We start from the raw sequence: 20,087 nt of genomic DNA, 5'->3' as shown, positions 1-20,087 counted from the left end.
ACAAAACCACTCATTCCTGGTAAGGCAAGAGAAGCCATTGAAAAGCTACTAAACATGGTAAAAATTTTAGGCATTGGGATAGATATTCCCCCCAGTTCTTCGAGATAAACAAGACGCATTCTATCAGAAGCGGTTCCTGCCAAGAAAAAAAGTGTAGCACCAATAAATCCATGGGATAATATTTGTAAAATAGCTCCATTGAGTCCAATGTTGGTTATGGAACCAATTCCTATAATTATGAAACCCATGTGAGATACAGAGGAATAAGCTATTCTTTTTTTGAAATTTCGTTGACCAAGAGAAGTTGAAGCTGCATAGATTATTTGGATCGCTCCTATTATTACTAACCAGGGCGAAAATAGATAATGAGCATGAGGTAACAATTCCATGTTGATCCGAATCAATCCATATGCTCCCATCTTTAATAATATTCCCGCTAAAAGCATACATGTACTATAATGTGCTTCCCCATGGGTATCTGGTAACCACGTATGTAGGGGTATAATCGGCAATTTGACAGCATAAGCAATAAGGAAGCCAAAATATAAAAGTATTTCCAAGGTTGCAGGGTATGATTGATTAATTAATCTTTCCAAATCTAATCCTGGTTCGTTGGAACCATATAAGCCCATACCCAGAACTCCGATTAAGAAAAAAATGGAACCGCCTGCAGTATACAAAATAAACTTTGTAGCTGAATATAGACGCCTCTTCCCCCCCCCCCCACATGGATAAAAGTAAGTAAACAGGAATTAATTCTAACTCCCACATGATAAAAAAAAGTAAAAGGTCTCGCGAAGAAAATAATCCTATTTGACCACTATACATTGCGAGCATCAGGAAATAGAATAATCGCGAATTCCGTGTAATTGGCCAAGCTGCTAAAGTAGCTAAAGTAGTGATAAATCCTGTCAATAAAATAGATCCTAATGAAAGTCCATCGATTCCCAATCTCCAGTGGAAATCGAAGACATCTATCCATTTATAATCCTCCTTTAATTGGATTAAGGGATCCTCCAGTTGGAAATGATAACAGAACGCATAAGTCATTAGAAGGAATTCTAATAAACAAATAGATATAGTATACCACCTAACGACTTTGTTTCCCTTATGAGGTAAAAAGAAAATTAATGAACCTGCAAATATCGGCAAAACAACAAGTATTGTTAACCAAGGAAAATAACTCATGATAAAGTGATAAAGACAAGATACGTTTTGACCAGAAAAGCCCGTGCTCGATTATTTCGAGCACAGGCTTCTTCGGTAAAGAGGAATCAGACGATTCGAGTGAAGTTTTTTGTAACGTATCAATAAGATAGAGCCATGCTACGTGTTGTTTCAGGCCCTAAATAAACGCGGACACTTAAAAAATCGGTCGGGCAGGCAGATTCACATCTCTTACAACCCACACAATCTTCGGTTCTCGGCGCGGAAGCAATTTGCTTGGCTTTACATCCATCCCAGGGTATCATTTCTAATACATCTGTTGGACAAGCTCGTACACATTGAGTGCATCCTATACATGTATCGTAAATTTTTACGGAATGTGACATTGGATCTATAAATTTTTCTTTTCAACATAAAATTTTTCGATCTGGTAAAAATGAAATTAGTACTATAATGAGTCATATGTATTGTAGACACCAGACGAAGCAATGGTTTATCCAAACTTCAAAAAAAAAATCTATTTTTTAATCTGTTTGTGAGAAAGCGTGAAGAGAGCCAAGAGACTTTAATTTTGGATTTCAACAATAAATAAGAAATAAGAAAGAATTTTACGAATTGTACAGACGAATTCGAATTAGCCAATAAATTGGCTATCGTCTTTTCAATATAAATTATTGCAATATTCAAATTGCAATATCAATGAATTACAAATACAAAAATTCATTTAAGTGAAAAAGAATACTATGCAATAATCTACTAAAAAAAATGGATATTCTCAAATAATACTAAGAAAATAGTATTGATTTCTATTTATTTTAATAGTATTTATTTATGGTTCTGTGTCAAACACTGGGTCTTCTTGCTCGCTCTCGATGATCATATTGTGCAAGATGACACAGCAAGTCATAATCTCACACATTTGATCTTTCGACCAGGTTTGACCGGGGTACCGGACAACAGCAAATCGAGATTGGAGCACACCAAATGCCCGCTCGACATCCTTCCTGCAAGCCTCCCGAACCTTCGCAAACCAGGCGTTCTTGCCTCCTGGCACAAGGTTTGAGATCGTCTTCACAAATGTCGACCATCTCGGATAGATGCCATCAGCTAGATAGTACCCCTTGTTGTAGTGCCGGCCATTGATCTCGAAGTTCACCGGAGGATAATGACCTTCAACAAGCTTGGCAAAGACAGGAGAGCACTGCAGCACGTTGATGTCATTGTGAGTTCCTGGCATACCAAAGAAGGAGTGCCAAATCCAGAGGTCCTGTGTGGCCACCGCCTCAAGTACCACACTGCAACCGCCTTTGGCGCCTTTGTACATCCCCTGCCAAGCAAATGGGCAATTCTTCCATTTCCAATGCATGCAGTCGATGCTTCCAAGCATCCCAGGAAATCCTCTTGCTGCATTATGCGCTAGGATCCGAGCAGTGTCTTCTGCATTGGGTGTTCTCAAGTATTGCGGTCCAAACACTGCCACCACTGCCCGACAGAACTTATAGAAACACTCTATGCTGGTGGACTCGGCCATGCGTCCATAGTCGTCGAGTGAATCACCGGGAGCTCCGTATGCAAGCATCCTCATCGTTGTCGTGCACTTCTGGATGGAGGTGAATCCAAGGGCGCCGGTGCAATCCATCTTGCACTTGAAGTAGTTGTCGAACTCCCGGATGGAATTCACAATCCTGAGGAAGAGCTTTCGGCTCATCCGATAACGGCGCCGAAATGTTTTCTCGCCGTGAAGTGGAGCATCGGCGAAGTAGTCGGAGTAGAGCATGCAGTAGCCTTCGAGACGATGCCGGTTCTTTGCTTTCACCCGCCCCGGCGTCGAGCCACCTCGCCGTGGCTTTTCATTGCTCGCCAACAGCTGGGCGAGGGCGGCGAGCACCATGAGATTCTCTTCTTCCTGGACGTCGGCCTCGGCTTCCTCCTCCAGCAGCGCGGCGAGCGCTTCCTCGTCATCCGAGTCCATCGCCGAGGCAGGCAAATCGTCAAACACCTTGCGCCCGGTGGGCGTGTACCCGCCGCTAAACTGTCCCTCCACGGCCGGAAACGGCGGCCGGAAATGCCCAGCTGTTGTTGGAAGGGCTGCCGCGGCGAAGCTCTGCTATTTTTCCGACTTGGAATGGCTATCTAGTGGTGAAAGGCGGCGGGTAGCGTCGGGATATAGCTACTGGCGACCGAGGGCGCGGGGGGTGGAAGGCGAGTCGAGGAAGAAAACCTTCTTTTCCCCTGACAGGGTGGGCCAGCCGCGCTTTTCCCTTGCGCCGGAGCCTCGAACTGCCCTTCAGTGCGCCGGGTTTGGCCTGTGACCGCCGGACGAAAAAAAAAAGGCCGAACCAACGTTTTTCGGCGTCCTGGGGCGTTTTTTTGGCGTCGGCGCCGAAAAAGTGGTCTGGAAGGGCCTGTTGAGGGAGCAGCTGGAGATGCTCTAAGTTCCAGGGTGAGAGACTATTTTCGAGGCAGGCCTGTGGCAGTGGACCTTTTCAAGGAGCACATTTACGTTTGGTTTGCCCAAACTCGTCTTCCAAAAATTTGTCTAGCGGAAATGTGAGCGTGGGTTTGCTTGCCTGTGACTTGTCAGTGCTGACAATAAAATCTATCAAGAGTTAAGCCTAAATTCTACACCCTTTTTAATAAACTAATACAAGACCTTTTAGATCACTAAGTAGTAACGCTACTGTTTCGCAATGGAGATGGAATTTGGCAACAATTCAGATACCAGATACGCTACTGTTTCGCTAAACACAGCTACACGACCATGATCTGATAGTGATACTCCAAGGAAATGCTGGTAGAGTAATGCAAACACAGAAATACTACTCTCGCAACCTACATATATTGCAGGCGAACAACACATGCACAGAACAGAATATCAACAAACAGCTGAACACAAGGATCCATGACTCAAGAGCAATAGTCAGTTAGCATAATTTTTTGACAAGTTTTGTTTTGACACGAAATGGCAAAAGAAAGAAGCAAAAAGAAACCTACAGCAAAGGTGGTAACCAATAGCTTCACGCGGAGTAAACCTTTGTTGACAAAGATTAACTCCAATCTTCTACCTCGAACAAAATGAGAGTCAAGCACAACAAAAATTAAATGACTTATTCTTTCCCACTTTCAAAACCCCCAAAACGACAGCGATCAGAAGTTTCCTTGACAGTTGATTCTTCAAACTCCTCTTCACCATCCCTGCCTTGTTGATGACCTGAAAAAGAACGACCAAGTAAACAATAAGATGAGTGCACTACCTAAATGACGACATCAAATGTAATGCTTGAAAGACAAGTGTGATTTGCAGCATAACTCTTTCCACTTAAATACAGCAGATTATGGTACGATGAGAGCTGCCATGCCTAGTTGATTACCATGATGAATCGAGTAATATTTGTTCTCACTCACAAACAAGCAGCATACATAGTAATGATCTAGAAGCAGTGGGTATCGAAGTTCTATTTGTCTTGAACATGATATATAGCAGCATACTTAGCACGCAATCTAAAAGCGGTTGGAATCAAAGTTCTATTGCCTTGAAACATGATACATATGCTATTTTTATACCTAGCGAAATCACTACCTAAATGATCCAGTATTCAGCTAAACATGGTGGAAATAACATAACAGAGCATAACATCTACATCCATCATACTACAAGACCTGTCTGAACTCTGGAAAACATGCATGATCGAACTTAGCAAAGAAACTGCACAAACCTGTCTGAACTTCCGCCTCCACCAAAAGAGCCTCTTTCCCTGCTACCATGAAATCCCCACCTTTCTTCAACTGGTTTCGGATATGTTTCCACACCACCACGGGAACGCGGTCTGTCCATGTGGGCCACTGCAACATGTGGTTCCTCACTAGCGGATGGAAATGCTGCAGCCCTTCCAGCTCCAGAACTAGGTCTTTGCCCAAATCGAATTTTGTCATCCAACTCAACTGTAAGCAGATCAAGCTGCTTTTCCATCTGAGATATCTTCTCAGACACTTCTTTTGCTTGCTCAGAACCATCACCTGCAATGGCCTCAATTTCCTTCAAGTCCACCTTGAGAAGGTTGATTTCTTCTTTCAAATTCTTCTCTTCTTCTGACTCCGGCCTGAAAAATAGGATTCAAGTAAACACCTAGAAGCTAAAATAATAGACTTTTCACAGAAAAGGTATGGTTCAAGCAAACAGCGGCACCTACAAGCTAGAAGGATAGGCCTCTCAAGGAAAAGGAACAGCGAATTACAAACATATCCATTTGGCGGGATGAAGTATTCACTAGTTCACTACCAAAGCAGTTCATTTAATTCATCAGAGTGTCGGGTTAAATATTAAGAGTGCTGCTATAAATATCTGTATGAGTAGTTTCCTCATTTATTATAAAAACGACAAGAGTCAAGCACGAATGTGAGAAAGGTGGAATCAGACAGGGTCCATTTATTCATATATAAAGCCCAGAATTTAACGAAAAGTGCATGTCTCAAAAATGATTCAACCATCATGTCGAGAGATCAGCTTATCACAAAGCAAGACAATAGTGAATCATCATAGGTTGAAACTAAATAGTACAAAATCAAGCTAAGAATACATCTAAGTGTTCATTTCAGTTAAGCTTCCTTCACAGCCATGTTAACACAATCACGAGTCCTAAGATAAAAATAAACATTGATTAAACTCTTTACAATGTAGCAAATAAAGCAATAACAAGTCCAGCTAAAATGATTTGAATTCACAGACCCAAAAGGAGACAAAAACAAATGCCCTAATTACAAAGAACAAAAGCAACGCTGTCCCTAGCGGAGCACAGAGCACATGAACAAAATTATGCAACACTTTGCCAGATTGTGCATAAAGCTACTTAAGTACTCAGCCGAAATAGAAGGCCCACAAAAAAATTAACAAAAAACACATTTTCTGTTATTCAAAATATACTTCCTCAAAATATGGATCAGAGTGAGTAGTTAATTAGCTAGAAAAGTGTATAAAATTTACTCGCAACCTGGTTTGATGTGGTTATTATCAAATTTTATGTCTAAAGTAGAATACTACATATTACAAAATGAAATAAATAAATAAAATAACTCAGGTCACAGGATGCTAGCAAATTAGCAAGACAAGAATATTTCGGGAGCCTTTTTCTCACATTTACATAATGCAGCATTTTGTATGCAAAAGAAAGAAAACATGACTAAAACAAAATATGTGACATACCTCTAGAATCTCAGTAACCTACGAGACTTAACATTGATGACCTTGCTATCCATGGGTCATGACTTCAAAAAACAATGACGATTTTTTTTGCCAAAAGGCATGCTATACTTGCAGAATATGACGGCATTCCCTACAACCCTCGCTCAGTTGCTTACATACTTTCATATCAACAAGGAAGTGCCAACACTGAATAGCTTAAATGCAATCATCTAGGCAAACAAGTTTCCATATTACCACTAGATTCAGGACAAACGAGATTATTTTAGCCATAGCATTCTTGCAAATCTCAACACTACGCCAATTCAGATGACTTACAGCAAGCATAATCAGATATGCCGAAGGCCAGCCAGTTGTTACTTAGCAAAATTATTTCTTTTCCGCAAGTTTGTAACATTCTTAACCTATTATGTATGCACTTCCAGTTATACATTATCAAAAGAAACACTACATGCTGTCAAGAGGCGGGCTAATATATAACATACCTATTAACTGCCCGATGCTCCAGCTCAAGGTCAATTTTCCTCCAGTCTTTTCCTTTCTCCTGCAGCACCACTTCCCGTGGCTTGGCATCACCGAATGGATTTACCTTTGGCCGTGCTCTTGGTGCTCCCTCACTCCCAACTGCGGAGACCTGTGATCCAGGGCTTCCAGGGCGGGAGGAATGTGCGCTGTTCGGCCTACTGGAGTGCGAGCTAGTAGGCCGACTGGTTTTCTTCTCAATCTCCCCCTCCATCTTCCTCCAATCAAGGCCCTTCTCAGCCAGCACCTCCTCACGGGGCTTAGCAGCCCCGAAGGGGCTTGGTCTGCTGCGTGCGACCTCAGCAGCTGGCACAGGGGTGGCTGAGGGATCACGCTTTGGTGGATTGAGGTTGAGGCGCGGCCTATCACCATTGTTGGTCATAGGGGCAGGGACAGCACCACGGACCCAGCGATCAGAGTCAGATGGCCCCGGTGAGTCACGGAAACCGCCACCAGATGATTCACGGAAACCACCACCAGATGGTTCGCGGAAACCACCGCCAGATGATTCACGGAAACCACCGCCAGATGATTCACGGAAACCGCCACCGGTTCCAAGGCTGGGGTAGCGCGACGGGAGTGGCTTCTTGTCGCGCGACCAGTTGTCGATGTCATCAGAGCGGCCGAGCGGAGACGAGCCACTGAGCCTATCACGCCGGCCAGAGTCGGTAGGAGCCGGCGAGAAACTCTTATTCTTACCCCAGTTGTCCGACTCGTCGGCACGCGAGGGCATATCGAGATCCGAATCCCTGCTGGAGCGGCGGTCGTCGTCGAATCCGCCACTGCGCGGCTCCCTGTCGCCGCCATAGGAGCGGAACCCGCGGGATCGGTCCAGCTCGTCCTCCGAGCGCTCCCTCGGGCCGGTGGGGAGCATCATCATCTCCTGCGGGGTGAGGCCCTTGGGCTCGGCGGGGGCGACGCGGCGAGGCGCGCCGGCCGCGCCGTAGGTGGTGAACTCGGAGAGCGAGAGGGTGGTGCCCTTCTTCTTCTTCTGCTTGCCGCCGCCGGCGACGACGGCCTCCTTGAGGCTGGGGAAGCTGGCGGCGCCGCCCGCGGCGGCGGGCGGGTCGGGCGCGGGGAAGGCGGCGGCGTGCTCGCGCTCCTCGTCCTCGCGCTCAGCGTCGAGCGCCCAGGCGCCGACGCCGCCCCAGGGCTTGGCCATGGCGTCGGCTTCGCGCTGCTGCTGCGAGATCTAGGGTTGGGTCGGTGCTCGGGAGCGAACAATCGAGGGGCGATTCGTTTGGGGTGCGTTGTTGGGTTGGGTGGGTCTGCGCTGGGGGTTGGCTGTGCTTTTGATTCTGACGGGGGGCCGTCGTGACCCACTCGTGGACGGTCGTGACTCCGCCGTCAGATCAAACTCGGCTTTCCTCTGTCCTCTCCTGTCTGTACACGGCACGGAAAAAACAACGTAAAAAGTGTCCGATGCTTAATCTGAAAATCTCGTGATTTCTGTATATAAATTTAAAAAATACAGTACTTATCATATACAGTAGTAAGTTTTTAAAAAATATGATATATTCATCAACTGTCAAGGTAGTACAATAAACACTAGAAGGTAGTACATCGCGATGACGTCCACCCAGCTTCGTCGTTGATCCTCAAAGAGCTGCGTGCTTCTTGGGGCGGAGGTTCGGGCAACCGTGGTGGGTCTCGTGATGATGGGCACACGGCGCCAGCAAATGATGGCTCTGAAATTGGGAAGAACAGGCAACTTGGTAGATGATACAGACCAGGACCATAGCAGGAAGAGGTCGGGGACCTTCGCCCTGCGGATGAGACAGTGTTATTCTCTGAGACTTCTCAGGTCCAAGATGTGCACATTAAACATGCCCTTGATGCCTATGAGTGAGCCACTGGTCAATGTTTAAACTATGACAAATGTTCAAATTTGTTTGGGGGTGCTTACCCCAGGAATGTTCAAGATCAAGTGCGTGTTGTTCTTCATGTGACCACCTCATGTTTTGAAGAGAAATATCTTGGACTTCCAACCTCAGAAGGCAAAATGTCGAAAGAGAACTTTCAGAGCCTTCAGACTAGCATGACTAAAAGATTAATTCAGTGGGGCGATGGCCATCTTGCACAACCAGGAAGAGAAACCCTTATCAACTCAGTGGCACAGGCGCTTCCTATCTGTATTATGGGTGTTTTCAAACTCCCTTTTTCAATGTGTGATGACTTAAAAATAATGGTTCAAAAATTTTATTGGGGATCAGAGAAGGGCAAGCGAAAAGTCCATTGGAAATCTCGGGAACGTTTAAAGCAACCCAAGTGTAAGGGTGGGCAAGGCTTCAGGGATTTTCACTTATTTAATCAAACACTTCTCGCCCTCCAGGCTTGGAGGCTCATTGTGAAACCGGATAGTCTTTGCGCCCGTGTTCTGACGTCTCGTTACTATCCGGATGGCAAGATTGAAGATACTGTTTTCTTAGGCAATGCCTCTTCTTCTTGGACGGCTATATGTCATGGGTTAGATCTTTTGAAAAGAGGATTGTTGTGGAGGGTGGGAAATGGCCAAAGTATCCGGGTGTGGAGAGATAATTGGATCCCAAGACCCTTTTCTTACAAGCCAGTTTCGCTGCAAGGGATATGTAGGATTCGTTTTGTCTCAGACTTGCTGAATCCAAATGGCTCCTAGAATATTCAGATTTTATAGTCCTACTTCCTACGTCGTGGAAATTCTTAAGATTCGAGTTTCGCCACGACTTGAGGATGATACTCTGGCATGGGGACCAGACTCACATGGTTGTTTCTCAGTCAAGAGCGCTTATAATTTTGCATTGAATTTAATTGCTGGAAAAATGGATGGAGCGACCAGTGTATCACCTGATGGCAGTAGGAAAATCCGCAGCCTTATTTGGTCTTCTGATGTGCCCCCTACAGTGCGTAACTTTGCATGGCGTTGTGCAACGAACTCACTGCCCACTTGGGAGAACAAGCACAAAAGAGGATTGGAAATCTCAGCTACTTGCCCAATCTGCGATAAAGGAATAGAAGATAACTTCCATCCATTTTGCATCTGTCCAAGAGCGGTGGAATTGTAGGGCGCTATGTCTGAAGTATGGCACCTCCCTGATAAAAAATCTATCAAATTTCCAGGTAGGGAGTGGCTGTTGCATACTCTTGAGCCCCTACCAGAAGCTGAACGAAGCATGCTACTGATGACATTGTGGAGATGTTGGCACATAAGGAATGAAATAGTCCGCAACAAAGAACCGCCCCCAGTTGATGTGTCGAGGTTATTTTTGTGCAGTTACTTAGATTCGCTTCTATGCATTAAACATGATCCTTTTGCTAGCCCGTGCGAAGGTAAATCAGACATTGTTCCTGTATAGTCTCCCCCCAAGCAACATAATGTGAAAGCCGATTTTGCGCCCTGGAAGTTGACTCCTTCGTCGCAAGGTTGGACCAAACTGAATTGTGACGACTCCTTCTCACTGGATGATAGAGCTAGATCGTGCATGGTGTTGCACGGTGAAACTGAGATGATCATTTTTTTCTTCATGCAGGCAACTTTTCTCTTTCCAGGATGCCCTCGAAGTTGAATTAGGTGCGTGTATGGAAGGCTTGTCCTTGGCATTATCACGCATTGACCTGCCGGTGGTAATTGAATTGGATTCTTTAGTAGCTGTTAAGATGATACAAGGTCGTGAGATTGATAGATCACTTTACTCTTCCCTGGTGAAGAAGATAAAGTACCTCTTGAGTCTTCGTGGAACTAGTATTACTCACATTAGTCGGTCTCAGAATAAAGTCAGTAACTCTTCGGCGAATTTTGCTCATTTAGAAGGTAGGACTATGACATGGCTAGGCTCTGGGCCTTCTGAAGCCATTGAGTTGAACAACATTGATTGTAATCTGTATGATGTGAGTAACACGAGTTTTACCCGCAAATAAAAACATCAGAAAAAATTACATCCAAATCCATAGACCACCTAGCGACGATTACAAACACGGGAGTGAGCCGAAGGCGCGCCGCCGTCATCACCCCTCCATCACCGGAGCCGGAAAAATCTTATTGTAGCAGACAGTCGGGTAGTCTTCATGCTACGTCCTTGGAGGACCAACACACCAGAACAACAAACGCCGCCGATGAAGAGAAGCATATATCAGAAAGATCCAACCCACATACATACGAACAAAGACGAATGAAGATCAGATCCAAGGGAATCCACCAAAGGCAAACCTCCGCACACCCTCCGGTGATGCTAGAAGCATCATCGGGACGGGGGCTAGGCGGGGAGGACCTTATTCCATCTTTAGAGAGTCGCCGTCGCCTCGTCTTTTTGAGTAGGACAGAAACCCTACCAGAACTCAAAGAAATACCTAAAAAAGAAGCCCTCCCGCCGGCAAGGACCGGGATCCACCGCTCCTCCATGGTCGTAAGGCCATAGGAGACGAGACAGTCTGGCGGCTGCGCGGCGGGAGGCAGCAAAAACCCTAGGATGGGTGCCCTCACGAAGGGGTGCGTGCGTGCAATCTAACAAGTTATTCAGAGTCTCTTTGTTTCCGAAAAGGATCCGAATCTATTTACACTATCAAAGTTCATCGAAAGTACAAAGCATTTCAAACATAAGTTACATCGAGATTCTGAGATCACCAACGTGAAGGAAATATGCTCTAGAGGCAATAATAAAGTTGTTATTTATATTTCCTTATATCATGATAAATGTTTATTATTCATGCTAGAATTGTATTAACCGGAAACTTAGTACATGTGTGAATACATAAACAAACAGAGTGTCCTTAGTATGCCTCTACTTGACTATCTCGTTAATCAAAGATGGTTAAGTTTCCTGACCATAGACATGTGTTGTTCATAACCCACAAGTATAGGGGATCGCAACAGTTTTCGAGGGTAGAGTATTCAACCCAAATTTATTGATTCGACACAAGGGGAGCCAAAGAATATTCTCAAGTATTAGCAACTGAGTTGTTAATTCAACCACACCTGGAAACTTAATATCTGCAGCAAAGTATTCAGTAGCAAAGTAATATGATAGTAGTGGTAACGGTAGCAAAAGTAATATTTTTGGGTTTTATAATGATTGTAACCGTAGCAACGGAAAAGTAAATAAGCGAAGAACAATATATGAAAAGCTCGTAGGCATTAGATCAGTGATGGAAAATTATGCCGGATGCGATCGACCATGTAACAGTCATAACATAGGGTGACACAGAACTAGCTCCAGTTCATCAATGTAATGTAGGCATGTATTCTGAATATAGTCATACGTGCTTATGGAAAAGAACTTGCATGACATCTTTTGTCCTACCCTCCCATGTGATACATGTCCGTCGTATCTATAATTTTTGATTATTCCATGCCAATATTCTACAACTTTCATATACTTTTGGCAACTTTTTATACTATTTTTGGGACTAACATATTGATCCAGTGCCCAGTGCCAGTTCCTGTTTGTTGCATGTTTTTTGCTTCGCAGAAAATCCATATCAAACGGAGTCCAAACAGGATAAAAATGGACGGAGATTTTTTTTGGAATATATGTGATTTTTGGGAAGTGAAATCAACGCGAGACGATGCTCGAGGGGCCCACGAGGCAGGGGGCAGGCGCACCCCTGACCCTTGTGGCCACCTCGTAAGGCGGTTGATGCCCTTCTTTCGCCGCAAGAAAGCTAATATCCGGATAGAGATCGTGTTAAAATTTCAGCCCAATCGGAGTTACGAATCTCCGGGAATATAAGAAACGGTGAAAGGGTAGAATCTGAGAACGCAGAAGTAGAGAGAGACAGAGAGACAGATCCAATCTCGGAGGGGCTCTCGCCCCTCCCACGCCATGGAGGCCATGGACCAGAGGGGAAACCCTTCTCTCATCTAGGGAGGAGGTCAAGGAAGAAGAAGAAGGAGGGGGCTCTCTCCCCCTCGCTTTCGGTGGCACCGGAGTGCCACCGGGGGCCATCATCATCACCGCAATCTTCACCAACAACTTCACCGCCATCATCACCAACTCTCCCTCCCTCTATGCAGCGGTGTAACCTCTCTCTTACCCGCTGTAATCTCTACTTAAACATGGTGCTCAACGCTATATATTATTTTCCGATGATGTATGGCTATCATATGATGTTTGAGTAGATCTGTTTTGTCCTATGGGCTATTTGATGATCAAGATTGGTTTGAGTTGCATGTTTTATTATTGGTGCTATCCTATGGTGCTCTCCGTGTCGTGCAAGCATGAGGGATCCCCGCTGTAGGGTGTTGCAATACGTTCATGATTCGCTTATAGTGGGTTGCGTGAGTGACTGAAACACAAACCCGAGTAAGGGGGTTGTTGCGTATGGGATAAAGAGGACTTGATGCTTTAATGCTATGGTTGGGTTTTACCTTAATGATCTTTAGTAGTTGCGGATGCTTGCTAGAGTTCCAATCATAAGTTCATATGATCCAAGTAGAGAAAGTATGTTAGCTTATGCCTCTCCCTCATATAAAATTGCAATAATGATTACCGGTCTAGTTGTCGATTGCCTAGGGACAAATAACTTTCTCATAACAAAAAGCTCTTTACTAAAACTAACTTAGTTGTGTCTTTACCTAAACATCCCCTACTTTTTATTTACTTGATCTTTATTATCTTGCAAGCCTATCCAACAACACCTACAAAGTACTTCTAGTTTCATACTTGTTATAGGTAAAGCGAACATCAAGCGTGCATAGAGTTGTATCGGTGGTCGATAGAACTTGAGGGAATATTTGTTCTGCCTTTAGCTCCTCATTGGGTTTGACACTCTTACTTATCGAAAACTGTTGCGATCCCCTATACTTGTGGGTTATCAAGACCTTTTTCTGGCGCCATTGCCGGGGAGCAATAGCCTGGGGTGAATATTCCCGTGTGTGCTTGTTTGCTTTATCACTAAGTAATTTTTATTTGCTGTTCTTAGTTATTTTCTATCTTTAGTTATGGGTAGGAAACGCAAAATACCAAAAAAAATAGTTGTACCTACTAAACCAATGGTTGAAGAACCACTCAAAATCTATCACACTGCTAAAGCTTATTACTTGGATCATCTTCGATCCCTTTGTGCTCGTGCTGAAACCCCAACTAGCTTAATTGAGGGCAAATCTTTAGATGAGTGTCGGTGTCAAAACCGGCAGATCTCGGGTAGGGGGTCCCGAACTGTGCATCTAGGCGGATGGTAACAGGAGGCAGGGGACACGATGTTTTACCCAGGTTCGGGCCCTCTTGATGGAGGTAAAACCCTACGTCCTGCTTGATTAATATTGATGATATGGGTAGTACAAGAGTAGATCTACCACAAGATCAGAGAGGCTAAACCCTAGAAGCTAGCCTATGGTATGATTGTTGTTCGTCCTACGGACTAAAACTCTCCGGTTTATATAGACACCGGAGAGGGCTAGGGTTACACAGAGTCGGTTACAATGGTAGGAGATCTACATATCCGTATCGCCAAGCTTGCCTTCCACGCCAAGGAAAGTCCCTTCCGGACACGGGACGAAGTCTTCAATCTTGTATCTTCATAGTCCAGGAGTCCGGCCGAAGGTATAGTCCGGCCATCCGGACACCCCCTAATCCAGGACTCCCTCAGTAGCCCCTGAACCAGGCTTCAATGACGACGAGTCCGGCGCGCAGATTGACTTCGGCATTGCAAGGCGGGTTCCTCCTCCAAGTACTTCATAGAAGATTTTGAACACAAAAGTAGTGTCCGGCTCTGCAAAATAAGTTTCCACATATTGCCATAGAGAGAATAATATTTACACCAATCTAATCTGCTGACGTATTCCGTAGCGTGACATCACACCATGGCCAAGTCTTTATTCAAATCGTTTTGCTGTCCCACCTCAGCGCGTTTAGCGAGGCGGTTTCCGTGGCACATCTTGTTAAAGCAGAGATCGTGTCCCCTTATTCCGGGATTCTCATCAATACGGGTGTGGGTAACCCAACCGCGCCATTGACTACGGTGCTTGGGAGATAAGCGAGTTTTACCAGGCTGGTGGGGGCGCATAGTCGCGTCCGCCCATATAAGGGGATAAGAATCCACCTTTTCATCCACGCCTTCTTCCTCCTTTGCCTATCCATTTCCGCGCACTCGAGCTCCAGCGCCCAAGTCCGCACACCCCACCTCAACCTTCTCCAGCCATGTCCGGAGCGGGAGGCAAGTGGATGGTCTCCTCTGTCACGGAGGGACACATCAAAAGACTGAGGAAGGCCGGATACTTGTCTAACGACATTGCGCACCGGCTTCCTGAAGAGGGGCAGCTCATCCCCACCCCTAGGCCCCATGAGAGGGTGGTGTTCCTCCCCCATTTCCTCCACGGACTGGGCTTCCCTCTCCACCCATTTGTCCGGGGGCTCATGTTCTACTATGGCCTGGATTTCCACGTTCTGTCCCCGAACTTTGTCCTCAACATCTCGGCGTTTATTGTCGTGTGCGAGGCTTTCTTCCGCATCCGCCCCCATTTCGGCCTATGGCTCAAGACTTGCAATGTCAAACCGAAGGTGGTGCGCGGCACCCAAGCGGAGTGCGGAGGCGCCATGGTGGGCAAGATGCCCAACATCCTATGGTTCGAGGGCTCCTTCGTGGAATCCCTAAAGGGGTGGCAGTCGGGGTGGTTTTACATCACCGAGCCGCGCGACCCTGAATGGGTCGCAGCCCCTGAGTTCCGATCCGGACCCCCTACGCGTCTCGCCTCTTGGAAAGAGACGGGCCTGTCATGGGGTAAAAAAGGAGAGCTGACCGGACTCCAAACATGCGTCCAAACCCTAGTGGACAGGAAGCTCAAACTTGTTAACATAGTCCAGATTATGCTCATCCGTCGGATCCTCCCGTGTCAACAATGGGCTTTCAACCTGTGGGAGTTCGACCCGGCGCGGCACCGAACTCTGAGCAGGCTCTTCGACACGACGTACGAAGATGCCTGGAAGGTGCTTTTCAAGGGCGCCGAGGTCCCCCATCCGCTACTGAGGATCGCGGATTCAGCACGCAGCGTCACGCTCGTGCGGTAAGCTGTTTTTACCTTTTACATGGTATTAGTTTTTCATAGTTTGACTCCATGCGGGATCTAAGCTCCCTTACCTTTGACAGGATTGGCAGGAGACGTCCGGACAGATCAACTGTCCGGCTCCTTTGCCCGAAGGCCCAGTGGACGCTCGCTTGGCGAAGCTGCTGGTTCCGGCACCCTATGTGGTGCCGAAGAAGAAGGCTGTAGCGACCAGACCTCAAACAGTCTGATCTCTGTGCTCAGGTGTCATCCCTGGATCAGTAATGCTGACACCACACAGTACTCGGAGGATTTATAACAGAGTAGCAATCACACACTTATTACATCGAGTGTCTCAAAAGAGAACTTATTACAATAAATATGGCTTAAGGCCATCTAATAACTATAACAGCGGAAGGCTTGGAAGATAAGTGAGTCCATCAACTCCAACGGCATCACTGAGTATAGAACCACGACCTAAAAACTCCTTAATCATCGTCTGAAAATTCTGCAACATTAACGTTGCAGCCCGAAACGGATCAGCACATGGAATATGCTGGCAAAGTAGCATATAGAGAGTAATGGAATGAAACAGCTATACTATATGCATATTTGGCTGGTGGAAAGCTCTATGGTTACAGTTTTGCGTAAAGCCAATTTTTCCCTACTACAAAGGAATAAATTTATTTAACTATCATGGTGGTTGTTAAACATTGAGAATGGTTGATAGCATCCTCAATCCCAATTAAGCATCATCATTAAACAAAACCCAACAAAATTAATTTAGAGTAACATGTTGAGATTCGCATGATAATCCAGGTACTAGATACTCAAGATGTCCATAACCGGGGACACGGCTAACCATGATTAGTTTATACACTCTGCAGAGGTTTGCGCACTTTTCCCCACAAGACTTGATCGCCTCTGTTTGGTTTCTCGCACTACCTGGTGTTTGAGAAGACGGATGACCGAGATATAGTCTTTCAGAAGCGCTAGCACCTTACGATGGATAGACCGTTACACCTACTTTCCCCTACATCTGATAGTCTACCCTGTAAGAGTTCGCACGACTTAATCAACTATGCTAGAGCCCATAATAGCTTGTGGCTGCACACGGAAGTTTCTACTATGAAAAATCTCATGATCCCTTTGGGCCTGGGTGGCGGTCCATAAGAAAAACAGGCAATCCTGGAATACTCAGGTACCTCAATCCACCCAGATGTGTGTTTAAGTTGCCACCTTAGATAAACCATTAATTAACAAACTCACATCTGTCATGGATATCACTCACCCAATCCACGTCTACTAGCATAGCATGGCATAATAGGCAAACATAGAAGTAACTCCCAAAGGTTTGATAATAAACAGGTAATAGGTACTACCTCAACTACTTCCCATCCCACAATTTAATTAGATCCTAATCATGCAATGTTTGAGGATTGATCTAATGCAATAAAACTGGGTAGTAGGAGGTATGATCAAAGTGTTACTTGCCTTGCTGATGATCCGCGAAACCTAGAGATTCGAAGTAACAGGCGGCGCACTCCGGGTATTCTATCGCAGACAAACAAACAAGCATACAATTAGTATTCATCTAATGCACAGGTAAAACTCAAATAAGAGATCTAACCAGAAGGTTCAACTTAAGAACTCCGGTTTGCAAAAAGAATCAAATCAAACGAAGCAACGAAAGTCAAACGGCAAAAGAAACAAGCTTCGTTTACTATTCTGGATCTAGGGCAATTTTTACAGTGGCAAAAACTTGTTTAAGTTGGTTAAATGGTTAGAGGGTTTCGAGATGAAACTCCAGGCGCTTGAATCGCCTGATTCCGATAAACAAGCGAAAAGTTATACTAAAACGAAAATCGGATCAGGAATCGCGATCAGAAAAATCGCGGATTTAATCCGAGAAAAAGAAAAACGACGAACGTTCGCTAGAACGAACGAATGGACGAACGCTCGCTAAATAAATAAACCGGTAAAACCGATCTATTTTAAAAAATCGAAACTATAAAAAAACCGCGACCCTCCCTTTTTTTTTCCTTTTTTTCTTTTTTCTTTTTTTTACCTCGGGAGGTGGGTCGGCGGCGGCTCCGGCGGTGGCGGCGGGCGCATGGATCGAGGCGCGGCTAGGGTTAGGGTTGGTGGCGGCTCTGGTGGGCTGGGGCGGCTCGGGCGGCGGCTATTTAAAGGCTGCCCCCGGGCGGAGTCCCGCTCGGGTACGGCCCGAAGTCGGTTCGCGTTTTTTTAATTATTCCGCGTAGAAAAACAAATAAAAGAAATACTAAACGGACTCCAAAAATCCTGAAATAAATTTTCCCGGGCTTATAAAATCAAGCCGCACAAGGTGAACATTTATTTGGGGCCTAAATGCAATTTTGAAAAACGCACATTTTTCCTAAATTCAAATAAAATACCGAAAAACTTCGAAATAAAATCTTATTTGATTTTATTATTAAATCCTCAATATTTCTTTATTTTGGGAAAGTCATTTTATCCCCTCTCTCATATTTTTGTAATAGAAATAATTGATGATAAAATAATTAAAATCAAATGATCCTATTCTCAAAATTTGAGAAAACTCAAATATGAAAATAAGGAAATCCCCAACTCTCTCCGTGGGTCCTTGAGTTGCGTGGAATTTCTAGGATCAAAACCAAAAGCAAATAAATTATGATATGCAATGATGATCTAATGTATAACATTCCAAATTAGAAATTTGGGATGTTACAAACTTACCCCCCTTATGATGAATCTCGCCCTCGAGATTCGGGTTGGCTAGAAAATAAGTGAGGGTGGTCCTTGAGCAAATCTTCCTATCGCTCCTAGGTGGCTTCATCCTCTGTGTGGTGGCTCCATTGAACCTTGCAAAACTTGATAACCTTGCTGCGGGTGACTCGGCTGGCAAACTCGAGAATCTTAACAGGTTTCTCCTCATAGGTCAAATCGTTATCCAACTGAATTGCTTCCAATGGAACGGTGTCTCTCAGCGGTATGTCAGCCATCTCCGCGTGGCACTTCTTTAACTGAGAAACGTGGAACACATCATGAACTCCTGACAATCCTTCAGGTAATTCCAACTTGTAGGCCACTTCTCCCATACGTTCCAATACTCGGTATGGTCCTACAAATCGTGGCGCTAACTTTCCTTTAACACCAAAGCGCTTTGTTCCCCGAAGTGGGGATACTCGAAGATAAGCTCTATCTCCAACTTCGTAAACTGTCTCCTTGTGTTTAGAATCTGCATAACTCTTCTGTCTGGACTGGGCTATCTTGAGCCTATCGCGAATCAATTTCACCTTCTGTTCAGACTCCTTAATCAAGTCAGGTCCAAACAACTGGCAGTCTCCAACTTCATCCCACGACAACGGTGTCCTGCACCTCCTTCCGTACAAGGCTTCAAAAGGGGCCATCTTTAAACTGGATTGATAGCTGTTGTTGTAAGAGAACTCTGCATACGGCAAATTCTCGTCCCAACTAGATCCATAATCTAGCGCACAAGCTCTCAGCATGTCCTCCAAAATCTGATTGATTCTCTCGGTCTGTCCATCTATCTGTGGATGAAAAGCTGTGCTGAACTCTAGCCTGGTACCCAAAGTTTCGTGCAACTGATTCCAGAACTTTGAGATAAACTGGGTTCCTCTATCTGATACTGTACTCCTCGGAACTCCATGTAAGCATACAATCCTGGTCATGTATATCTTTGCCAACTTAACACTGGTGTAAGTGGTCTTTACCGGGATGAAATGAGCTACTTTCGTCAACTGATCAACTACAACCCAAATCGAGTCATAGCCTGAACGAGTCCTGGGTAATCCCATGATAAAATCCATGCCTAACTTATCCCACTTCCATTCGGGTATCGGCAATGGTTGTAGCAATCCTGCTGGCTTCTGATGCTCTGCCTTTACTCTCTGACATACATCACAAACTGCTACATACTCCGCAATATCCTTCTTCATTCCAGTCCACCAGAAAATATCCTTCAAATCCAAATACATCTTGGTATTTCCTGGGTGAATCGAATATGGTGAATCATGTGCCTCTTGCAGAATCAACTTCCTGATTTCTGGGTCATTGGGCACATAAACACGGTCTTCAAACCATAGGGTGTCGTGCTCATCCTCACGAAATCCCTTAGCTTTTCCTTTGCTCATTTTCTCCTTTATCTCAGCAATCTCCTTATCAGTCTTTTGGGCTTCTCTGATCCTATCCATCAACGTAGACTAAATCTCCAATGCTGCTACA

General features: G+C 45.1%; 1 protein-coding gene across 1 annotated transcript; it reads right to left on the bottom strand.

Moving 5' to 3' along the window:
- Window positions 1-4,054: 4,054 nt before the first annotated feature.
- On the bottom strand, window positions 4,055-8,170 carry LOC125538735 (eukaryotic translation initiation factor 4B1). Its single transcript, XM_048702010.2, has 3 exons — window positions 6,850-8,170; window positions 4,884-5,267; window positions 4,055-4,378 (listed from the first exon to the last, which is right to left on the bottom strand). The coding sequence occupies exons 1-3, from the start codon at window positions 8,046-8,048 to the stop codon at window positions 4,354-4,356; spliced, it is 1,608 nt and encodes a 535-aa protein (XP_048557967.1). The 5' UTR covers window positions 8,049-8,170; the 3' UTR covers window positions 4,055-4,353.
- Window positions 8,171-20,087: the final 11,917 nt, after the last annotated feature.

The sequence above is a fragment of the Triticum urartu genome, chromosome 2A, assembly GCF_056163025.1.
Source record: "Triticum urartu cultivar PI428250 chromosome 2A, HENAU_Tu73, whole genome shotgun sequence".
Taxonomy (NCBI): domain Eukaryota; kingdom Viridiplantae; phylum Streptophyta; class Magnoliopsida; order Poales; family Poaceae; genus Triticum; species Triticum urartu.
The sequence above is the reverse complement of the archived record's forward strand: the minus strand, read 5'-3'. Positions and strand labels throughout refer to the sequence as shown.

Coding starts and splice junctions, on each gene's coding strand:
- LOC125538735 (XM_048702010.2), bottom strand. CDS start 8,048: ATGGCCAAGCCCTGGGGCGGCGTCGGCGCCTGGGCGCTCGACGCTGAG. Junction 5,268..6,849: donor GAGCATCGGGCAGTTAATAG/GTATGTTATATA, acceptor CCTATTTTTCAG/GCCGGAGTCAGAAGAAGAGA. Junction 4,379..4,883: donor GGAGGCGGAAGTTCAGACAG/GTTTGTGCAGTT, acceptor GTTCTTTTTCAG/GTCATCAACAAGGCAGGGAT.